An 18,369-nucleotide genomic window follows, 5' to 3' on the forward strand; every position below is an offset into this window, starting at 1 on the left:
CGTCTTGCCGCCCGCGCCTAACTATAAACTTGGATTAAACTATATGTTGAGTCTATTTTTATTAGTTTTACACAGAATTTGTACTTTTAGCAAGGTTATCCAGTGAATAATGGAGGTTCGTTTAGTAGGAGAAGGAAGTATGAGCGCTGACAAGAAAAATATTCGTGGAATTCCTAAGCTTCGTGAACTTTTGAAGCGACAGAAAGGAGAAGCGGACAATGCGCTTGATGGAGTACCTGATGTTGAATTTACTTACTCTGATGCCCAATCTATTCAGGATGAAATCGCAGAATTATACAGTTATACAGAAGAAGAAGAATTCAAAAGAAATAAAGAAGCGTTTCATTGCGAGTTCCCCAGTGTGAAAAGATGGAATGAACTGTCTGAAAATGAAAAGAAATCGTGTCTCAATCAATTGATCGATAAGATTGACAGCATTGATGATTCTGTTCGGGTACCAGCTGTATTATCATTACTTTATCTAGCACAGGGTGCATTTGAAGCTGGAATGAGTGAGGATGCACTTCTAAAGCAATCAAGAGAAAATGTATTTCTTCTTTATTCTTGTGGAATCTTGCATCATATCATTCAGTTGTTAAATTTGGAATCAGAAAATCCAAATTCAGCAATCATTATAATGCAAAAGCCATCAATTTCTATTGCTGATAGTGATCAATTGAGGTTATATCTTAATATTCTGTATATCATGGTTGAAACAATGAGATATGATGATCCTACTGACTCCGAACTTATGATGGAACAACGAGAAACATTTATCTTTGAACTGAGTCAACCAGTTCATGATGAATGCCTTCATATTGTATTATTTGAAATGGTTGTCAGGTTTTGTGCAGGTAACTGTCCATATTTTCCAATTAAGAAAATTCTTTTGCTTTTGTGGAAAACAATCCTGGTTACATTGGGTGGAACAAATGACATTGACAGAGTGAAGAGACAATCGAGACTAGATGCTGGGTTGCCTGAAGCATTTGATGAAGGAATAACTGATAAAAATGGTGAGACTTCACATTCCAATATGACAAGTTCAGAAAATGCGAATGATGAAATTGATGATCTAGATGATAATGAATTCAAAGCAACCCGTAAGCCAAGACCTCGCCCCAAAGTTCGCCAAAAAGATATTGACCTCTTTCTGGATGCGACCAGATCAAAGTTTGTTGGTTATCAAATAACTGGTGATGATAGCACTTTGGCTGGTCTACCACATCCAATACATGAAGGACTGCATGTGATGAAAAAGCACATTTATACATCACTTGGAGAATACCAGCTCAAAGCTGAGGAAGATGCTTTAGAACGACCTTTCACTGCAAAGAAATTTCAATCCAAGAATGAAGTTTGTGAATCATTATACAAATCATTATTACCAAACATGCCTCAGTATATGATATCATTATTGAAAATCTTACTAGCCTCTTCACCAACTGCCAAAGCGAAGACTGATTCCATTAATGTTTTAGTTGATGTTCTGCCTGAAGAAATGCCAACTACTGTCCTTGATTCCATGCGCCTTGGTATTGATGTGAATCGACACAAGGAGATAATTGTCAAGGCTATTTCTGGCTTGATCTTGCTTCTTCTCAAGCATTTCAAAAATAATCATATTTATCAATTTGAATTTATTAGCCAGAATCTAGTATGTGGAAATTGCATTCCATTGATCTTGAAGTTTCTCAACCAGAATATTTCCTCCTACATATCCACCAAGAATTTCATCCCACAACTTGATTTTCCTGCTTGTGCTCTGAATGAGAAAGCTGAGGTGACAGCAGAAAGTCTAGAGAATAATGGTTCGGAAATGTGCTGTTGGAGAAACATGTTTTCTTGTATCAATCTCTTGCGCATTCTTCAGAAATTAACAAAGTGGAAGCACTCCAGGACAATGATGTTAATTGTTTTCAAGTCAGCACCTATCCTTAAACGATCTCTCAAAGTTAAACATGAAATGATGGAGTTGTATGTCCTCAAATTGTTGAAAGCTCAGACTAAGTACCTTGGTCGCAACTGGAGGAAATCAAATATGAAGACCATGTCGGCTGTTTATCAGAAAGTTCGTCATCGTCTCAATGATGATTGGGCATTTGGAAATGACATGGATCCCAGGCCATTTGATCTGCAAGCAGAAGAAGGTTCCTTAAAGTCTTGTATTGATCATTTCAACAACACCCATTATGGAGCTCACACCAATGGCGATGAAATGATGAGTGAATGTGATGTAAACATCCACAGTGTCCTAGATTCCCCAGTTGACCTGTCTGATGATTTCAAGAATGCCTATGAAAAATGGCTTGAGAGAGAAGTGTTTTCTGCTCCGATTGAATGGGAACAGTTATGCAGTTGTTCATCTAAGACAGACTGTAACATCGACTGGTCTTTATGCCAGTGATTAATTTATGGTTTGCATTTCATAATTATGTAAATTTGGAGTTATATCTTATATGAGTATATACACTAGGCATTGTACAATCAACAAAACACTAGGCTCAGTTAATTAATAAATAGAAATATTGATCTGATTACTTTCATCATAAAATATAAGCACAGAGTTGTAAATGCCTGCAGCACTAGTTTGATTTCATTTGTTTTTTTATTAAAATATAATCTCATATTTTTGTTATACATTATGAACCAATATCCAATACAATATCAAGAAATAAATAAGCCAACCTAGAACCTGGTTCGGCAAGAGCTGCTGCAGACATAGCCAATTAGCATTGTTATATTCATTATCCAAGACTGGCATTCTCTCTCGAATTTGATTTTATCGAACATATTGCGCATATTTATTTATTTATCTAATATTTTTGCGCATAGTTCATCCATGTTAACAATCCAGAGTATCAAAGGGTGGAGTTCCCCCCTAAAAGCGAGTATAGTAAACTCTAATTTAAACCGGCAATTTAAAGAACACTTTACCAAATACCATACAAAAATTTTGTTAACAATCGCACCTTTTTTGAGTTTTTTCTTTCTTGTTTAAAAAAAACTAAAGTTTTTTCTGCGGTGGTTTTTCTAATAATCAGGAGCACTGAGCTATATAATAATTCCTGGACTCACTAGGTTGCCTAGTAACCATAGTAACAAGAGTTTTGCACATTTTGTAAAGATCGAAAATGGCGGAGGTGACAACACGAAAAACAATTCCTTTGGTTAATAATATCATACCTGAAAGTTCTTTAAACACGTTAAATTCGAAGGTACGTATGCGCCTTATTTCGCGCACCATATGTATAAGTAACCATGGGATGTTTCTCGTACAATTTGCGAATAATACAACTCGTGATGTTTCAAATATGCAAAATTGGACATGCGTACATTTTAGCGAAATTTTTAAACTTCCAGAGTGCTATTAATTCCTTATTGTACGAGTAACATTACATGAATATTTGTTTATTATTAGAATGATAAAATCATAAAGTTTTTGAAGTGCTTTGTGAAGATTTTGAAGGCACAATTTTCAACGCAAGCCCATTGGCGTCCAGCCTGGGCTACCAGCCAGGCCTTGATTCAATATTTTGATTTAGTTCCACCAGCGTTGTCTTGTTTGTATGCAAATACCTTTATTGTGTTACAATTAATAATGGTCATGAATGAATTTTAGTGTAGCCTGAACTGGTAAATATTAATTAATACATTGATGGTATAGTGCAATTGCTTAAAATATTATCAACCTGCAGGAAACAAGTAGCACAGTAACTGTGGAAGGAACTTTGAAACTGCTCACTGATCGTCACTCGGTAGGGTTTGGACACAGTGCTCAATAAAATAGCTGTAACCAAATATTTTGTTTGTTTCAGTCATCTCTATGTACGCTAGGAAAATTTTTTCAAACTTAATTATTTCAGGAAAAGCTAGTTGATCGCCATATTCGTTCCATCAAGAGGTTAATACAACAATTTAAAAAAGGATTTGTATCTTTTTTTGCAATAAACTGTTCTTTGTTGCACAGTGTGTGGTTTTTTGTACTGAACAAAAATTGTATAGCTGTGAGTTGCCAGGTTCTTGGAATAAAAATAACCACTTCCACTGGAGCCTCAATTGTTAGGGTTTATGAATTACATATTATACAAGCTCTGTTTACACAGGGTTCTGAATATTTAAAAGTTCATCTTTCTTGACAACTGGTTGATATAGCTACTAAAAGATATTTGGGCAGTTGGTCATTTAATTGCAACATGTGCAATGAGAGTGGAAAATGATTTAGCTTATGAGAAACCATTATGTGATATTTTGAAAGTTTGCAGGTACATGTAATTTCTATAATATTTACATCTCTTTCACAATAAAGTGCACAGAAAATGACCAGGTTTTCCATTTTCTACTTTTTCAGAAATCCACTTTTAAAAGAAAGGACCTCAGATGAATCAAATTTTTCCAGTACTGTCACTGAGTTCATTACAGAACTAGGTAAATTAAATCCTTATATGAAAGGATTTTTCATATTACCGGTGGTACAGTAAGAGATGATCATCGTGTACCCATAATTAAACCTTCCAGACCATTGAAGAATTAATATCACTTCAATTGTGTCAAAATTATTAAAACCGTACTTCTTCAGAAGCAGCATCCTTTTCCCTCTTTTGGAAGGGGGTAACTAGTTTATACAGAATTTAGCTTAAATCCACAGAATTTAGCTTATAGCTTATACCGGATTTAAGTACAGCAATATTACTCTTCAAGTACATATAACTATCATGAATTTTGCTAGGAAATTTAATGTACCTGGAAAATGCTGCCATCCAGGTTCAAGTTGCAAGGTCTTTAACAAAATTCTATTCTTCAAAAGAAAGCCAAACTATTTATATTGGTAGGTTTATTTAGTTTTTGAGATATTACTTCCTATCTTCAATATTATATAAATATTCTAAATCATGTGCAAAAGAAAGACATTTAAGAAAGTGTAATTTTTTCAATAGGAGTGGAGCCTACCAGTCCGCACTTTAATAAGTCTGTTGTTGAAAAAAGCACTGTCGTCCAAGCGATTGTAAAGGTATGTACATACAGCTTGCATTTTTTACGAGGATTTAAAAAACGAAAGTTTGATTTTTATTTCCTCAACTTGGTCATAATATGTTTGAATACATTACATTATTTTGACCCACAACTAGTGCTTAGAGAGATGTCGCAGCTTTGATGTTAAAATGGAACTAATGACAGCGCTTCAATATTTTTCCCATTCAGGTAGGTAGCATATGAAATATTATCAAGCAACTAGAAACATACTGTAGTGGTGTTTATTATCAATTTAACGTTTTCTCTTCCTATTACTTCCTATGAAGCTGAAGCTGTTAATCGACCTTAATTATCATCTGACGAAAATCATTCCATAATCATTTTCTTTTACCCTGGGCCCCGATTATGCTATACCAAATTGCTATTAAATTTTGTAGATATTAAAACTCTATGATTAATGAAAGAGGGAAAAAATTAATATTCCAAATTTGTCCAACCAGGAAGCATTTGCCACGTACTGAATCATAATGCTTCTGGGCATCAGTATTGTTAACATAAGAAAGAGTGCATGATGGTTATAAACGTTCACTTTTGTTGTTTTATACTAAATTAGCCATAAATTGTGATGATATGCTGGCTGCCGGAGCTGCTCGTATTGTTTGCAGTGGTTTAGCTGATTCAAACCAAGCTACAGGAAGGTATAAAATGAGTATACAAATCAGATGTAGTGTATCTCAATCCAGTAAAATTAAACGTCCAGGAGTGTCATTAGACCAGACTAATTATTTCATAAATGTAAAATTTGTTTTATGTCATCTTTCACCATTGAAGGGGAATGTTTTTGTCCGTCGATATTCTCTGGAATATGCTCAATAATGGAACAAAAGAAAATGTAAGAAAATAAACATGTTTGGTAAAATCTTGATCCATTCACTTTCATCGTATCGACATTCGATAGGCATAGTAGTTTTAATACCGGTTGTTTCTTGTGAATTATAGATTGCAGAACAATTGGATTGTCATGATTGCATCAGGTAAGCCTCTTCTAGGAATTTCTAGCTTTACTTGTTCCAAACGTTTGAATTGAAAAAAATGTAAAAATGCAGAATTTATAAGCTTCTATAAACTACCAGATTCCATAGAGCCAAAGACCAGGGTGAATGTCACTCATTACCCAGTTCGCAGTTGTCGGTTGTACTGTTATATTCATATTGTGCTAATTATATTATGCAAATTATACTCTTTTAATGCTTTTTTAGAGCTCTCAACAATGCATTCAAGTTCCTGGTAACGAAAGGGTATAGTCAAGCTGATAAACAGTTAAGGTATATATAAGTTGTAATTAACTATCGTTCGTATGGGCATCCTCTGCCCAACGAATCATTGATGAACCTTCATAAATTCCAGTGCATCACCCGTCTTTTTTGTAATATTTCAGTGATTTCTTACAATATTTTTTAGAAATGATATTTTAGTCATAACAATATTGATTGCACCATGCCGGCCAACTGCACCATTTGTGGTAAGGAAAGTTTTCGTTCAATGAATGCCATTCTACGATGTCTGCATACTTAAAATTTAAAATTTATACATCATTTTAAGGAAACTGGATTCACTGATCTTGTGGTATTATGCGCCACGTTAACAGAAGGTATCGGCATTTACTACTGAAATACAAGCGTCTTAAGCATGTGTATGGATAGAAATATCAACCCTTTATGTGTGCAAAAATGTGGGATGAAAATCCCCGTTCCACTCTGACGCACGTGTGTAAACGTACATTTCTGTTTTTACTTTCGTCCAGTTCACATATCTACCAACGCATCACTTTGCATCCTAATCAGTATAATTATATGATGCCTTATATTTTGTCTAGTGAAGTCACGTCATCATCTTGCGCAACATATAAAATTTGAACAAGTAAGTTATCATCCCTTCGTTTTATAGCAGCCATTGCAGTCTAGATTTGAGTTCAGGCAATTTCCTGGATGAAATTTCCTGGTTGCATGGGTGCTTACTTTCTGGTGCAAATCTAAATTTGAAAATGCCGTATTTTTATACAGTTTAGCCCGTGTATGCAAGAAATTTTGGACTAGTATCCCCTGCTCACCGTGGAGAGAAAACGATTCTCTTTAGTATTTGTGTTACCTTTGTCATGCTTGTCTTGTTGTGTTTCTAAAGCGTTGTTATTCTGTCTGCTACAGATTCATGAAGATTTCGAATTTAAGAAGTTGTTAATAAGTGCGATGGTGGCCATGTCAAAAGATCCCACCGCAGTTCAGGTGAAATTTTAATGGAATAAAAAACAGAAATCCAAAGAATGTTGTGTTTATAATTACTTCATAATTTGCATGGCATCACCTTTTTTACTATTTTGTTTTAAATAGTTGATGTCATCGGGTCGTCTCCTTTTGTCTTTGTTCACTTACGTGAAAGCAAACGATACATTGTTGCCAGATCTCTGGACTCCATCTCAATTTGAAGAACTTCAATTGCAATCATTATCAGCAATGTGTACCATCGCCCCATTGTGTATTAATGATTATATGACATGTCAGGGGAACAACAGATTGCTGCTGTTGCTGGACTGGTGTGTTGGTCAGGGTTAGTCACTTCTAATATTTAGTTTACTGGCACCAAAGCCTTGGTTGAATATAAGAAATACATTCTAAAATTACTATAGTAAGTGGATTCAACACTTCAGACAGCTTACTGTTTATAAGAACCATCTCGTCGGATTGGACTGACAAAACCCTGGCCAACAGCAACAGGTGATCACTGGAAATGATCTGATTATTATTTTCGTTATTTTAGGTGATTATGGTGGCCATGGCAACAGTTATCACGCAGATGGTGGTCGTGGCAACAAGAGAGCGCAAATGAGACATTGTCTGCGATTATTAAGAAGGATGTGTTCGACCGAAGACGAGGCGGTACTTCAAGATTTATGTGATCAAGGAGCAATAAGTCAAATTACTGGTGCGTCGAATAATTCTCATTTCGTAAACTTCGTTTTTATGGGTGTGGCGCATGTGCTCTTTTAAATAAGACAAGAAGGGGTGGGATAACGAAGGGATGACTCGGGAAATATGGGTATATTAGAAAAAAAATGAGATTGAATTTCTGTCTGGAAAACGCTGTTTAACAGAGAAGAGTGAATGTTTTGAAAGGATAGGGCTTTGGAAAAGGAGAAATCCTATTTCGAACTATGGCTGTTTTTTGTGAAACATTATGGATAGGATTAGTTATTCATGAGCATACTTGTTGTGAATTCAAAATTCCGTCATAAAAACAAATTTTAAATATTGATGATGGATTTGTGTTAAATTCTGACGACCTTGACAGGTATTTTATGGAACGCCAGCACCAGTCATGACGAGAATGATATCATTGACATTGAAATGCAATGTGATATGTTGTTGATCGTTTCATGTTTATGTGAAGGTGATTCACATAGAAAGGTTTGTAATGATACTGGGAAGTTCCATGCATGCTGAACTCCATGCTGAAAGAGTATGCTTTCTGACTGACCTTTGAATATTAGTATATTGGTTAATAGAAGATGAACTGGTATAATAAATACAGGACATCAGCAGTATATGTAGGAAATATATACAAAAAATAAGGTTTATGTGATGGTAAGTAGGTTCTAGCTCACTTGTCGTTTTTGTTATTTAGGAACTGTTTGCTTCAGGTGGTGTTGGTGTTGTAATTGAATACTTGAAGAAAGATCCAGCTAAAGTTCACAGTCCATTAGGAGATCACGCGTTGTTTCTTGCTGCTGTTGATTGTATCTGGTATGAAATGATCCATTCTTTACACTAGGAAGTTAAAATTGTAGTAACTGACAATACAAGAAGGGCTGAGTATTATATTTTATTTTCCCGCAGGTCATCAGTTCTGGGTTGTTACATTTCAGAACAGCAATTTTTGGAAGAAGAAGGGATATTTCTCTTATTAGATCTCTTGGAGGTATAACGAATACTGGAATGCATGGCAACAACCATTAATTAGACGGAAAGTTATGTTGTGCTACACTCTACAGCAAATATTCCCCACGACTTTCTGCGGTGCAATTAGTCACACCCGTTTAGTATGAACACGAGTTAAACACGTTGTTTTATTTTAGGGCAGTCCACCGACAATCCAAGGAGTTGTGCTAGGGTGCCTTGTGGATCTCTGCGAAAATCCGAAAGCACTATCGCATGTCTACTCTTGGCGGGGCAAGTCTAATATAACAGTTGGTAAACTGCTCATTAATCTGTGGCGGAAAGATGAAATGTCACTAGGTGTAGAAAGAACTTCACAGTGGCTTATAAAAGGTAGGAGGAATTGTGACCAAGGGAACATTGTTGTCCTACAATGCTTTATTGTGTTTTAATGTGCTTAGTAAGCTATCGGCGCTGTTGTTAATGATCCTTCATTTTTGTATACACAATGTTATACGCTTTTCTTTGTGAAAACATCAGACTAAAGTTGGATCTGGATTGTGGTACCTAAGAAGACTGGCAGTTATTTATTTTACTCTATTTATTGTTTTCTTAAGATATGCATAAACCATTAATGGGAAAGGTTCAAATGGACAGTGCGAGTTGTGTTCCACTGCCTGCTGATGTCGCTTCACCAGCTGTGGTAGAAGTGTCTGAAAATATTCGTGCAAAAATATACACAATTTTTTCTAAGCTCGGTGAGTAAGCTCATGCATGTACATGTACCCTTTTATGTTAAAAAACAACTTTAAAACAGGATTGACCCTTCGAATCAACTTTGTTTTCAGGTTTTAACGACATTGCTGGGTTGTCAACAATGGACTACGTGACATTATCCGTTATTGAAAACTTTCTGGAATTCAAAGTTAGTGTCTAGGATTTATTTTGTGATCATTTTTATTTATGGGTGTTGGCGTGATATGGTGGGCTGCTTGCTCCCGTGCCTGTATATTTCATCGCCTTTTTTTAGCATTGCATTGCGGTTTCCATTCTTAGATGTTTGAAGTCTGGCAAGAAGTTTCAGTTGAATTAGCACGTGAAAATGTCCGGCCCGTTTCACCTGATCTTGATTGTCTGACTGAGATAGAGAGAATGTTTGAGGAAAGAACGGCGAGTATTGTTTCATCTCAAAGAGAACTCATTCAGAACCAGACACAGCAAGATCTTACAGAGGAGCAAGCATGTTATGCCAAGGTAAATATTTCAGAAACCACTCGGCTGTATACATACAACGATAGTTATCCCCCCGTTTTACCGGAATCACTGGAATTAAAATTAAATGAATCGATACGGATTTGCTATTTATTTAGATGAAATATCATTTTTCATGTGTATGATCTTAACAAATACTTAAAAACCAGTCCCATATGCACGTATTATATATGAACGTATTTCCCACAGATTATTGAAAATCACAAACAGCGAGAGAAAGCTTTCGACGACTTTTATGATTACGTGAACAGAACATCTGATTACAGCGTTCTTAAGGTACTTCTTATATTCTGCACTTGACAATGGACTGTAAAAATACCCGTATAGTATTTTTTATAGAGTTTACTGCATGGTACTGAATGCATGTTAGGTATTTCAGTGAAATGTTTTGTTGTACATAACCTTACCGACGTCGCTTTAATGTTTCTTGCTTTATCTTTAAGTTACCTATTGGACCCATATAACTGTTAGTTCTCAGATTCTTCATGTCCTGTCAGCCATACAACGGTATCGATTTCTTTGAATAACATGAAAACGAAATTAACCGGCGATTTTCATCATAGGCAAGTAAAGAGAAACAACTGACAGACATTGAATCATCTCGTCTTTATACTACGACTGAGGAAGAAGAGTAAGTAGTAGTCTATAGTTTGAAGATATATAAGGAAGAAGATATAGAAGGCGTCTTACTTCTCGAAGCCTTGCAGGGTGAACTATACAGAACAAGTGAAAAAAACGGATGGTTTTTTTAATACATACATACCTCACCCTATATGCTAGTGGTTTATGTGATCGTTCTGAAGATACATTTAGGCGCTATACCAGAATACAGAGCTATGCAGCTGTGGCCAGGTGCGCCACAGTGTCTTCATGCATGCATAATTTTCACTGCGATTAACTGTTTGTATATAGGGACGAAGTCCTAACAACGCTTCAATCTAATATCACGACAACAGTAAGTGTGAATCACTGCAACACAACCTATTTATTTGACTTACCTGCCAGTCTTGCATATATTGATGTAAGCAGATCATGCACTCACAAGACGCCAACCAACTGCATATGCTGTATGTCTGATTCCTTTTTTAGACGTTTTGTGGTCGTTTGGTGGATATCACGAGCGATATATCTACTGGCAAAAGTTCTGAGTTACAGTCACAGCTTTTGAAAAGTAAAGAAACTTTAAAGTGAAAGATGCATGTGATGGGCCTGCAGATGTATGTGTTGATAAAACAAATGAGCCAGTCTGACTGTGAGCTCAGCGGTTGATATATGCACGCATTCGTGCAAATATATTTCTTGCAATTTCCTTGTTGCTATGAAATAATCACTCCTATGACACATTTTTTTCATACTTCTAAGAAATGAAAAGGAAGATTTTTTGGCGTTTATATGTTCATTTTCATGGCATGTATATAGTTGTATATATATTTATATATGAATAAGCTTGTTGTAAATGCATTGAATGTAAAATATTTTGGGCTTATTTCTTGGGTTTCTTGGGAGAAAGGTTATTCAGTGCAAGAGAGAGAAGTGATTATAATTATTGGTGACGAACTGACATTTGCAACTGCTGAAAAATGCCTGGTGTATATAGCTACTGCATGACATTAATTAACCAAACCGACCAATTAAATCCTCCCCGTTTACTATTATCAAGCTACATGCAGCTATAAGCTATAAAAATACATGTACAAAAATTAATTAATGGTTACAATTATTCAAACGAGTATTATATAGACTGTAGATCTCGTCTCAAAACTAAAGTCTTTAGCCTGCTACATATTAAGGTATTCCCATATGTCCCCAAAACGTCATAAAAAGTTAAACTACGAGTATTTTTAACTAAACTAACCTATATATCTATACATGTAACTATTTTAACAAACTATAACAAATTACTGTTATGTTTCTATAAAACTAAATCAAAGCAAAGCTTATTAACCATTTAAATTGGAAAGAAACTTATGTCTGTAGTATATACATGAAGAAAAGGCCGTTAACATTTCGGTGGACATTTATAATCAATTTTAATTCTAATATGTCCTCGTAAAGTCAATTAACATAGGTTTGCCTTGAAGCAAAAAATACAAGGCCGTATGAAGTGTGGAGGATATTACGGAAATGTTTGTTATATTAGGCCCTCATGGAAATGAAAGCGGTGCATTATAGCGCGCTCTGCTGAAGCATTGTCTTGCATGCTTACATCTCGACAATATCCGCGTCGACACAGCCAAAGGAGAGCGGTGACCATCCCATTCCACTCAATTGCGAAAGTTGAATATTAAGCACTCGTAACAGTGCTAGTTGTTCGTGATTGAAACATCGTATGAAAACCATCGCTGATTGTAGCCTTGAATGCATTTCGGAATCTCTTCATTCGAAAAGCATACACGATGAAATTTAAAGCCGAATTACTGATTGCTGTTGTTCGGACCCAGTTATAACCCGCACCAGTGTTAGTCGAAGGTTGCGATATGCGAAAATAGAAGAACGGTATCCACATGATTGTGAAGAGTCCAATCACTAGTGCCATAGTCGAAGTAACCACCTTTTCAGCATGGCGTGTTGAACTTTTATTTTCATGGGGGGTGCTATTTGACATTTCCATTTTCCTGCTTTGACGTTTCAACTGTAGTAAAATTATGAGGTAGCATGCCACGATATAGAAATAACCAAGCACAAATAACACTACAGAGAAATATGATGTTGCTTTTTTGCTGACTGCAAGACGAAGGATAGTGTAGATCAATGGAGCTATCACGCTGATGCTAATAAAAATTGCGAACCTGCGTCTGGGATGATAATTTTTATACACAATCGGTTTCATCACTGCAAGGAAACGTTCTGTTGTGATGAACAACAAAAGGAGGAAAGAAGTAGAAGCCGAGAAGTTTCCTAAACCACGAAACGCCGTTATGAAAGTTTTGTCACATTTCCCTCGGCTTTCGTCAATTACCATGACAATTAACATCGGCTGAACTATGGCGCTCGTGAGAAAATCAGCAATGGCCAGTACAACCAAATAAAAATTACTTAGTGTACGTAATTCCACGGTTCTGAACACCGCTACCAACACCAGGCTGTTACCAACCACACCCAAAACACAGAATATAGCATTCACTGTGGCTATACCGACTGTATGAGAATGTGGCATTTCGCAAATGCTTGAATTGTCCGTCATGCTGAAAAGATATAAAACGTTAATATAAAAATATCAGTTTTATTAGTGAACTAATATTTAGTGTTTTCGATAAATGAAAATAATGCCGGATTAGGGTGCTAGTTCCTTGGTTAAAAAAGAAAACGAAACTCTAAATGCTAGTTGCTTTAAAACATATGTAGGAAATCGTTACTAAATAATTTTATTTTACATACTTTATACTGAATAATGTCCTGAAACCCAACCACAGATACTCGCACGTTGTTCCAACACTTTATGTCGATAATTTGTGTTGACAGTTATATTATAAACTCTGTTTATACGGGCTGATATAATTAAGTTGCGACTGAATAGTCTGTCCTTGTCTTGGCCTCAACACCCGGAGACCTATACAGCCTGAGTTTGCTTTCAAACTCTGAAGTGGCTATTTCTTTCAGCTATATTTGAGAAGAATGAACCCCGGGGCTGGGTTGAGTGTATGGGCTTCATGCAGACAACTACACGAATAGTTTCAATAATCAGAGTTGTTAGTATAACAGTTTTACAATTTATGCATAGCCATAGGCAATCGAGGGAGTCCAGCGATACTCACCTTCAGTAGTGACTTGATGCTGGGTATCAGGAATCTAATGAACCGGGAAACTGGTGTGTTTATTGCTTGTGGTTTCCTGTCAATACTTTCAACCTTCTTTCATGAATATGCTAGTGAAAACTAAATGCTGATGCATTTGACTCGTGAACAATACCGGTGTCCATTCTGAAAATGAAACATACTGACAGGAAACGATGATTTTGAATGCATAGTTTTCAAGGGGTGTCCATTAACTCCATTTGACCCGTCATGTCCTATGTCACATTCGGTGTGATCTGTGCTGTGTTTTCCTCTGCTTTTGAAAAAACGAAAGTTTTGTATTTGGCCTCCGTCATCACACGCTGTCATTATCGTGTTAGACTTTATAATTTTAATGAAAGCATGATAATTCGAAATTTTTTATATGGTTCTTCATAACAGATATAAAATAATTCACTTTGCCTTTTGGTAAAAATGCGTTTTCGTGTATTTTACGACCACTATAATTCGTTAACTGCATGCACACAGCATGGGGTCTCGAACGAGTTTCGTGCGTGTGTGCAATAATTGCAATTCAAAAAGCACATTTAAATTTTTATTGCGAAGTCCACATGAAGGAATAAGGAGTTGAAGCCGTTTGATTGTTGCCATGTGCTAAGAATCTTTCACATCTGTGGTATATTTGATTTTGTAATTAATTTGGCGGATAGGCTCTTGATCCTGTCAGTTTAATATTCCATCGCTTCAGTATCGCCTCAAGGAGGTAATAATTCTCTACTAATATTCTTTCTAGAGGAATTGTGGTTAAAAACAAATATTCACTTTTCCACTTAGTGGATTCCGTTGCAACATAGATAATAGAGGCTAGAAAAAGATCAGCAACACCGTTGTCTTTCGGCAAAAATTAACTCGTTGTAAAAAGACAACGGTATTCCATTTATGGAGGTAAATTCAAAGGAAACATATATCACGATCAGGTGATTGAAGCGGCTCCTTATCGAGCATATTCATCGCTATTGGATGAATGCTGCATCAGTTATACAGAAAATACAATGCCGTAAATGTGCATAAATTTCCTTATCATTTCATTATCTATTGTTTGAATTGCATATGCAGGGCAGAGGTGTCGCAATCTCATTTTTGAGATATTTAGGCTTTTAGCCTGGTTCTCCCTTCTGCATGAGCTGCCTCATCATGAGAACAAGATGCATAGGCACGTGTATAGAAAAACCCGAGGTACTTCCTTCACTTGACAGGTCGCAGCCTGCGCATGCAGGAGGTATATTGTAGATGTATAATTATTCATGCATATACAGCATAAATCTTTCTTTATTTGAGAGGCCAGAATTGTCGAAATAAGACAAACATCGATGGTAAATTATTTGAACAAAATAAGCTACGCTTGCCCGTATACTGGAACTGGGGTATCTTTACCTAACTAACATTATGCCTATTCTATACGAGAAAAATCGTTTCTTTGGAAATTCGATTTACAGACTGAGAAACTGCATATTCAGTTATTTTTTGGAATCGCCTGTCTTGATAAAATTCATCTTACACAACCTAATATTACACGACCTAGATTTGCCAAGAGGACGGAAATAAGAATACGAAAATTTTAATGGGGATATTACGCAAGCGTTTCTTTATTTATTTCTTTATTGAAGATGAAAGTGGTGCATTATAGAAAGCATGTTTCAATTGTATCTTGCCAATACGCATTATTAGAACAGCCAAAGGCGAAAGGTATAGACCATCGCCCTTTAACTCATTTAGATTAGCTGAAACCTGTGTACAGGTTGGGAGTGATACATAAGAAATCATTTAGTTTTCATTCACTATATAAACTGATTACAGTTAATTACATTTGGCAGTCTTGCTAGAGTGCTCTAGATTTTAAGCTCTCGTTTCCTAATTCTGGGGCCGGTTGTATCAAGCCCGTTTAGCTTAAACGGTAGAAAGTTCAAAACTAAATAACACTCTTACATCTCTCTTGAATGAGTCAATTTGAATATTATGCACTGAATATGTAGTTGTAAAAAGTATACTTATATTAAGGTTAAAAACATTTAGTTCGGTTCGGTAGATAAGTCAAAACTAAATAACACTCTTACATCTCTCTTGAATGAGTCAGTTTGAATATTATGCACTGAATATGTAGTTGTAAAAAGTATACTTGTATTAAGGTTAAAAACATTTAGTTCGGTTCTTGAATAAAACGATAGAGTTGCTTTCTATTTTGAGCTAAACGGGCTTGATAAAACCGGCCCCTGGCTAAGTCCCCAACTGAATAATCCTGAATCATATACCGTATATATAATTTACAAAAGTTAAACTGTTAAGCATTCACGGCTGTGCTTGCGATTGATCGCGATTGAAACATCGTATGAAAACCATCACTGATTGTAGCCTTGAATGCATTTCGGAATCTCTTCATTCGAAAAGCATACACGATGAAATTTAAAGCCGAATTACTGATTGCTGTTGTTCGAACCCAGTTATAACCCAGACCACTGTTAGTCGAAGGTTGCGATATGCGAAAATAGAAGAACGGTATCCACATGATGGTGAAGAGTCCAACCACTAGTGCCATAGTCGAAGTAACCACCTTTTCAGCATGGCGTGTTGAACTTTTATTTTCATGGGTTGTACTTGTTGACGTTTCCATTTTCCTGCTTTGACGTTTCAACTTCAGTAAAATTATGAGGTAGCATGCTACGATATAGATATAACCAAGCACGAATAATGCGGCAGAGAAATATGATGTTGCTTTTTTGCTGACTGCAAGACGAAGGATAGTGTAGACCAATGGAACTATCACGCTGATGCTAATAAAAATTGCGAACCTGCGTCTGGGGTGAAAATTTTTATACACAATCGGTTTCATCACTGCAAGGAAACGTTCGGTTGTAATAAACAATAAAACAAGAAAAGAAGCGGCAGCCGAGAAATTTCCTAAACCACGAAAAACTGTTTCCAATGTTTTGTCACACTCCCCTCGGCTTTCTTTAATTACCATGACAATTAACAACGGCTGAACTATGGCGCTCGTGAGAAAATCAGCAATGCCTAGCGCGACCAAATAAAAATTACTTAGTGTACGTAATTCCACGGTTCTGAACACTGCTACCAGCACCAGGCTGTTACCAACCACACCCAAAATACAGAATATAGCATTTACTGTGGCTATACCGACTGAATGAGAATATGGCAGTTCGCAAATGCTTGAATTGTCCGCCATATAACTGCAAAAATAAGAAGAGCCTATATAAGTATAAAAATATCAGTTTAATCACTGGATTAATATATGTGGTGTTTTCGATATAGGAGAACGATGGTCTGTGTGTTAGTTTCGTAGTGAAAAAGAAACCGGAAAAAACCTAGATTCCGGCTTCTTCAAAATATAGAAAATAACTAGCTATTTTGCACTGTATTTGGACTCGCTGCTGAATAACTATCTAGTCCTGTGACCCACACAGAAAGCCACACATTCTTGAACACTTTATGTTGTTAATTTGTCTTGATACTGATAGCTATATTACGAGCTGTTTGTACGTGCTGATATAATTACGTCGCGAATATCTTCGCGCCTCGGCTTGAACAGAATGCTCTAACCTACGGCGAGTTTGTTTTGGAACAAGGAAGTAGTTGTTCCTCAGTTTAGCTTTGCTTCAGGCGGGATTTACAGTGAAGCCACAATAACACATTACCTAATATTTTAGTACACTATAGGCTCGTGATCTTTACACGGAGATGTTAGTAATGAATAATCCAAATTGCAATTGATGCATGAATGAACAGTGAACAACAGAGTAGAACGATACAAACCTTGTAACTCACTTTAGCAGAAATCTAATGAACTATAGTGTAACAAGCGTTCTCGTCGTTTTCAGTCGTGCTCAATACTTCAAATCTTCTTTCAATAAGATGTTGTTGAAGCTAATCAATGTTGGATGTGACTTGTGAGCAATACAGGTCGGTATCTGTACTGTACTGGAAATAATAACATACTCTGCATGTTTCTGACAGGAAGCGATCATTTTTGGTTACGCTGTTTCCAAGTAACCAAGTATGAAATAATGAGATCACTGCTTGCCTGCTTTCCACTTTGACCTTTTTAGTTGACCAAGGGTATACAATAAAATCCTCGGTAAAATCACGTATAAACATGTTCGGATTGCTCTCCAGCATGCCGTGATTTAGATGATTTGGTTTTCAGTTAGGGCTGTTTTCTACTAAAGGCTGCTTTCCACTTACGCGTTTTTTATACGCACGCACACGTACGAAAAATTTTAAATGCTTTTAAATTTTTATCATTTAACATCTAGGTCAACTAATGCATACTAAAATGCGCAGAAAACTAAGTTCCTTCCATTTATTCACTTAGTTTTTTCAAAGGTAACATGTATAAGGATTTAGACTTTTACGTGCGTGTACGTGCGTATGAAAAACGCGTAAGT

General features: G+C 36.2%; 4 protein-coding genes across 6 annotated transcripts; 2 read left to right on the forward strand and 2 right to left on the reverse strand.

The window, feature by feature from the left end:
- Positions 1-29: 29 nt before the first annotated feature.
- Positions 30-2,579, forward strand: LOC114521632 (striatin-interacting protein 1-like). Its single transcript, XM_028542132.1, has one exon. The coding sequence runs from the start codon at positions 110-112 to the stop codon at positions 2,405-2,407; it is 2,298 nt and encodes a 765-aa protein (XP_028397933.1). The 5' UTR covers positions 30-109; the 3' UTR covers positions 2,408-2,579.
- A 550-nt stretch (positions 2,580-3,129) lies between these two features.
- On the forward strand, positions 3,130-11,837 carry LOC114517133 (cilia- and flagella-associated protein 69-like). The gene is made up of 29 exons (XM_028536794.1): positions 3,130-3,218; positions 3,699-3,758; positions 3,867-3,932; positions 4,156-4,265; positions 4,352-4,428; positions 4,730-4,828; positions 4,938-5,011; positions 5,130-5,202; positions 5,588-5,672; positions 5,806-5,866; positions 5,974-6,008; positions 6,234-6,299; positions 6,436-6,496; positions 6,577-6,625; positions 6,851-6,894; positions 7,179-7,256; positions 7,362-7,578; positions 7,789-7,953; positions 8,320-8,435; positions 8,653-8,771; positions 8,865-8,946; positions 9,104-9,296; positions 9,521-9,661; positions 9,752-9,828; positions 9,960-10,157; positions 10,365-10,451; positions 10,739-10,806; positions 11,088-11,130; positions 11,265-11,837. The coding sequence occupies exons 1-29, from the start codon at positions 3,135-3,137 to the stop codon at positions 11,364-11,366; spliced, it is 2,730 nt and encodes a 909-aa protein (XP_028392595.1). The 5' UTR covers positions 3,130-3,134; the 3' UTR covers positions 11,367-11,837.
- Positions 11,838-11,985: 148 nt separating this feature from the next.
- Positions 11,986-14,028, reverse strand: LOC114517143 (somatostatin receptor type 2-like). 2 transcript variants are annotated; one of them, XM_028536812.1, is made up of 2 exons: positions 13,931-14,028; positions 11,986-13,360 (listed from the first exon to the last, which is right to left on the reverse strand). In XM_028536812.1, exon 2 carries the CDS (start codon positions 13,357-13,359, stop codon positions 12,460-12,462), a length of 900 nt encoding a protein of 299 aa, XP_028392613.1. In that variant the 5' UTR covers position 13,360; positions 13,931-14,028; the 3' UTR covers positions 11,986-12,459. The 2 variants fall into 2 exon arrangements, with proteins under 2 accessions (XP_028392613.1, XP_028392606.1); XM_028536805.1 differs by lacking the exon at positions 13,931-14,028 and adding an exon at positions 13,554-13,636.
- A 2,087-nt stretch (positions 14,029-16,115) lies between these two features.
- LOC114517792 (somatostatin receptor type 2-like) lies at positions 16,116-17,915 on the reverse strand. Of its 2 annotated transcripts, none has more exons than XM_028537616.1 (2): positions 17,738-17,915; positions 16,116-17,154 (listed from the first exon to the last, which is right to left on the reverse strand). In XM_028537616.1, the coding sequence occupies exon 2, from the start codon at positions 17,148-17,150 to the stop codon at positions 16,248-16,250; it is 903 nt and encodes a 300-aa protein (XP_028393417.1). In that variant the 5' UTR covers positions 17,151-17,154; positions 17,738-17,915; the 3' UTR covers positions 16,116-16,247. The 2 variants fall into 2 exon arrangements, with proteins under 2 accessions (XP_028393417.1, XP_028393425.1); XM_028537624.1 differs by having other exon boundaries at positions 16,116-17,173.
- Between the last annotated feature and the right edge of the window lie 454 nt (positions 17,916-18,369).

This window comes from Dendronephthya gigantea, unplaced genomic scaffold, assembly GCF_004324835.1.
Source record: "Dendronephthya gigantea isolate DGI-Jeju-01 unplaced genomic scaffold, DenGig_1.0 000000F, whole genome shotgun sequence".
In the NCBI taxonomy this organism is placed as follows: Eukaryota; Metazoa; Cnidaria; class Anthozoa; order Malacalcyonacea; family Nephtheidae; genus Dendronephthya; species Dendronephthya gigantea.

Coding starts and splice junctions, on each gene's coding strand:
- LOC114517133 (XM_028536794.1), top strand. CDS start 3,135: ATGGCGGAGGTGACAACACGAAAAACAATTCCTTTGGTTAATAATATC. Junction 5,867..5,973: donor ATAATGGAACAAAAGAAAAT/GTAAGAAAATAA, acceptor TGTGAATTATAG/ATTGCAGAACAATTGGATTG. Junction 6,009..6,233: donor GATTGTCATGATTGCATCAG/GTAAGCCTCTTC, acceptor ATGCTTTTTTAG/AGCTCTCAACAATGCATTCA.
- LOC114521632 (XM_028542132.1), top strand. CDS start 110: ATGGAGGTTCGTTTAGTAGGAGAAGGAAGTATGAGCGCTGACAAGAAA.
- LOC114517792 (XM_028537616.1), bottom strand. CDS start 17,150: ATGGCGGACAATTCAAGCATTTGCGAACTGCCATATTCTCATTCAGTC.
- LOC114517143 (XM_028536812.1), bottom strand. CDS start 13,359: ATGACGGACAATTCAAGCATTTGCGAAATGCCACATTCTCATACAGTC.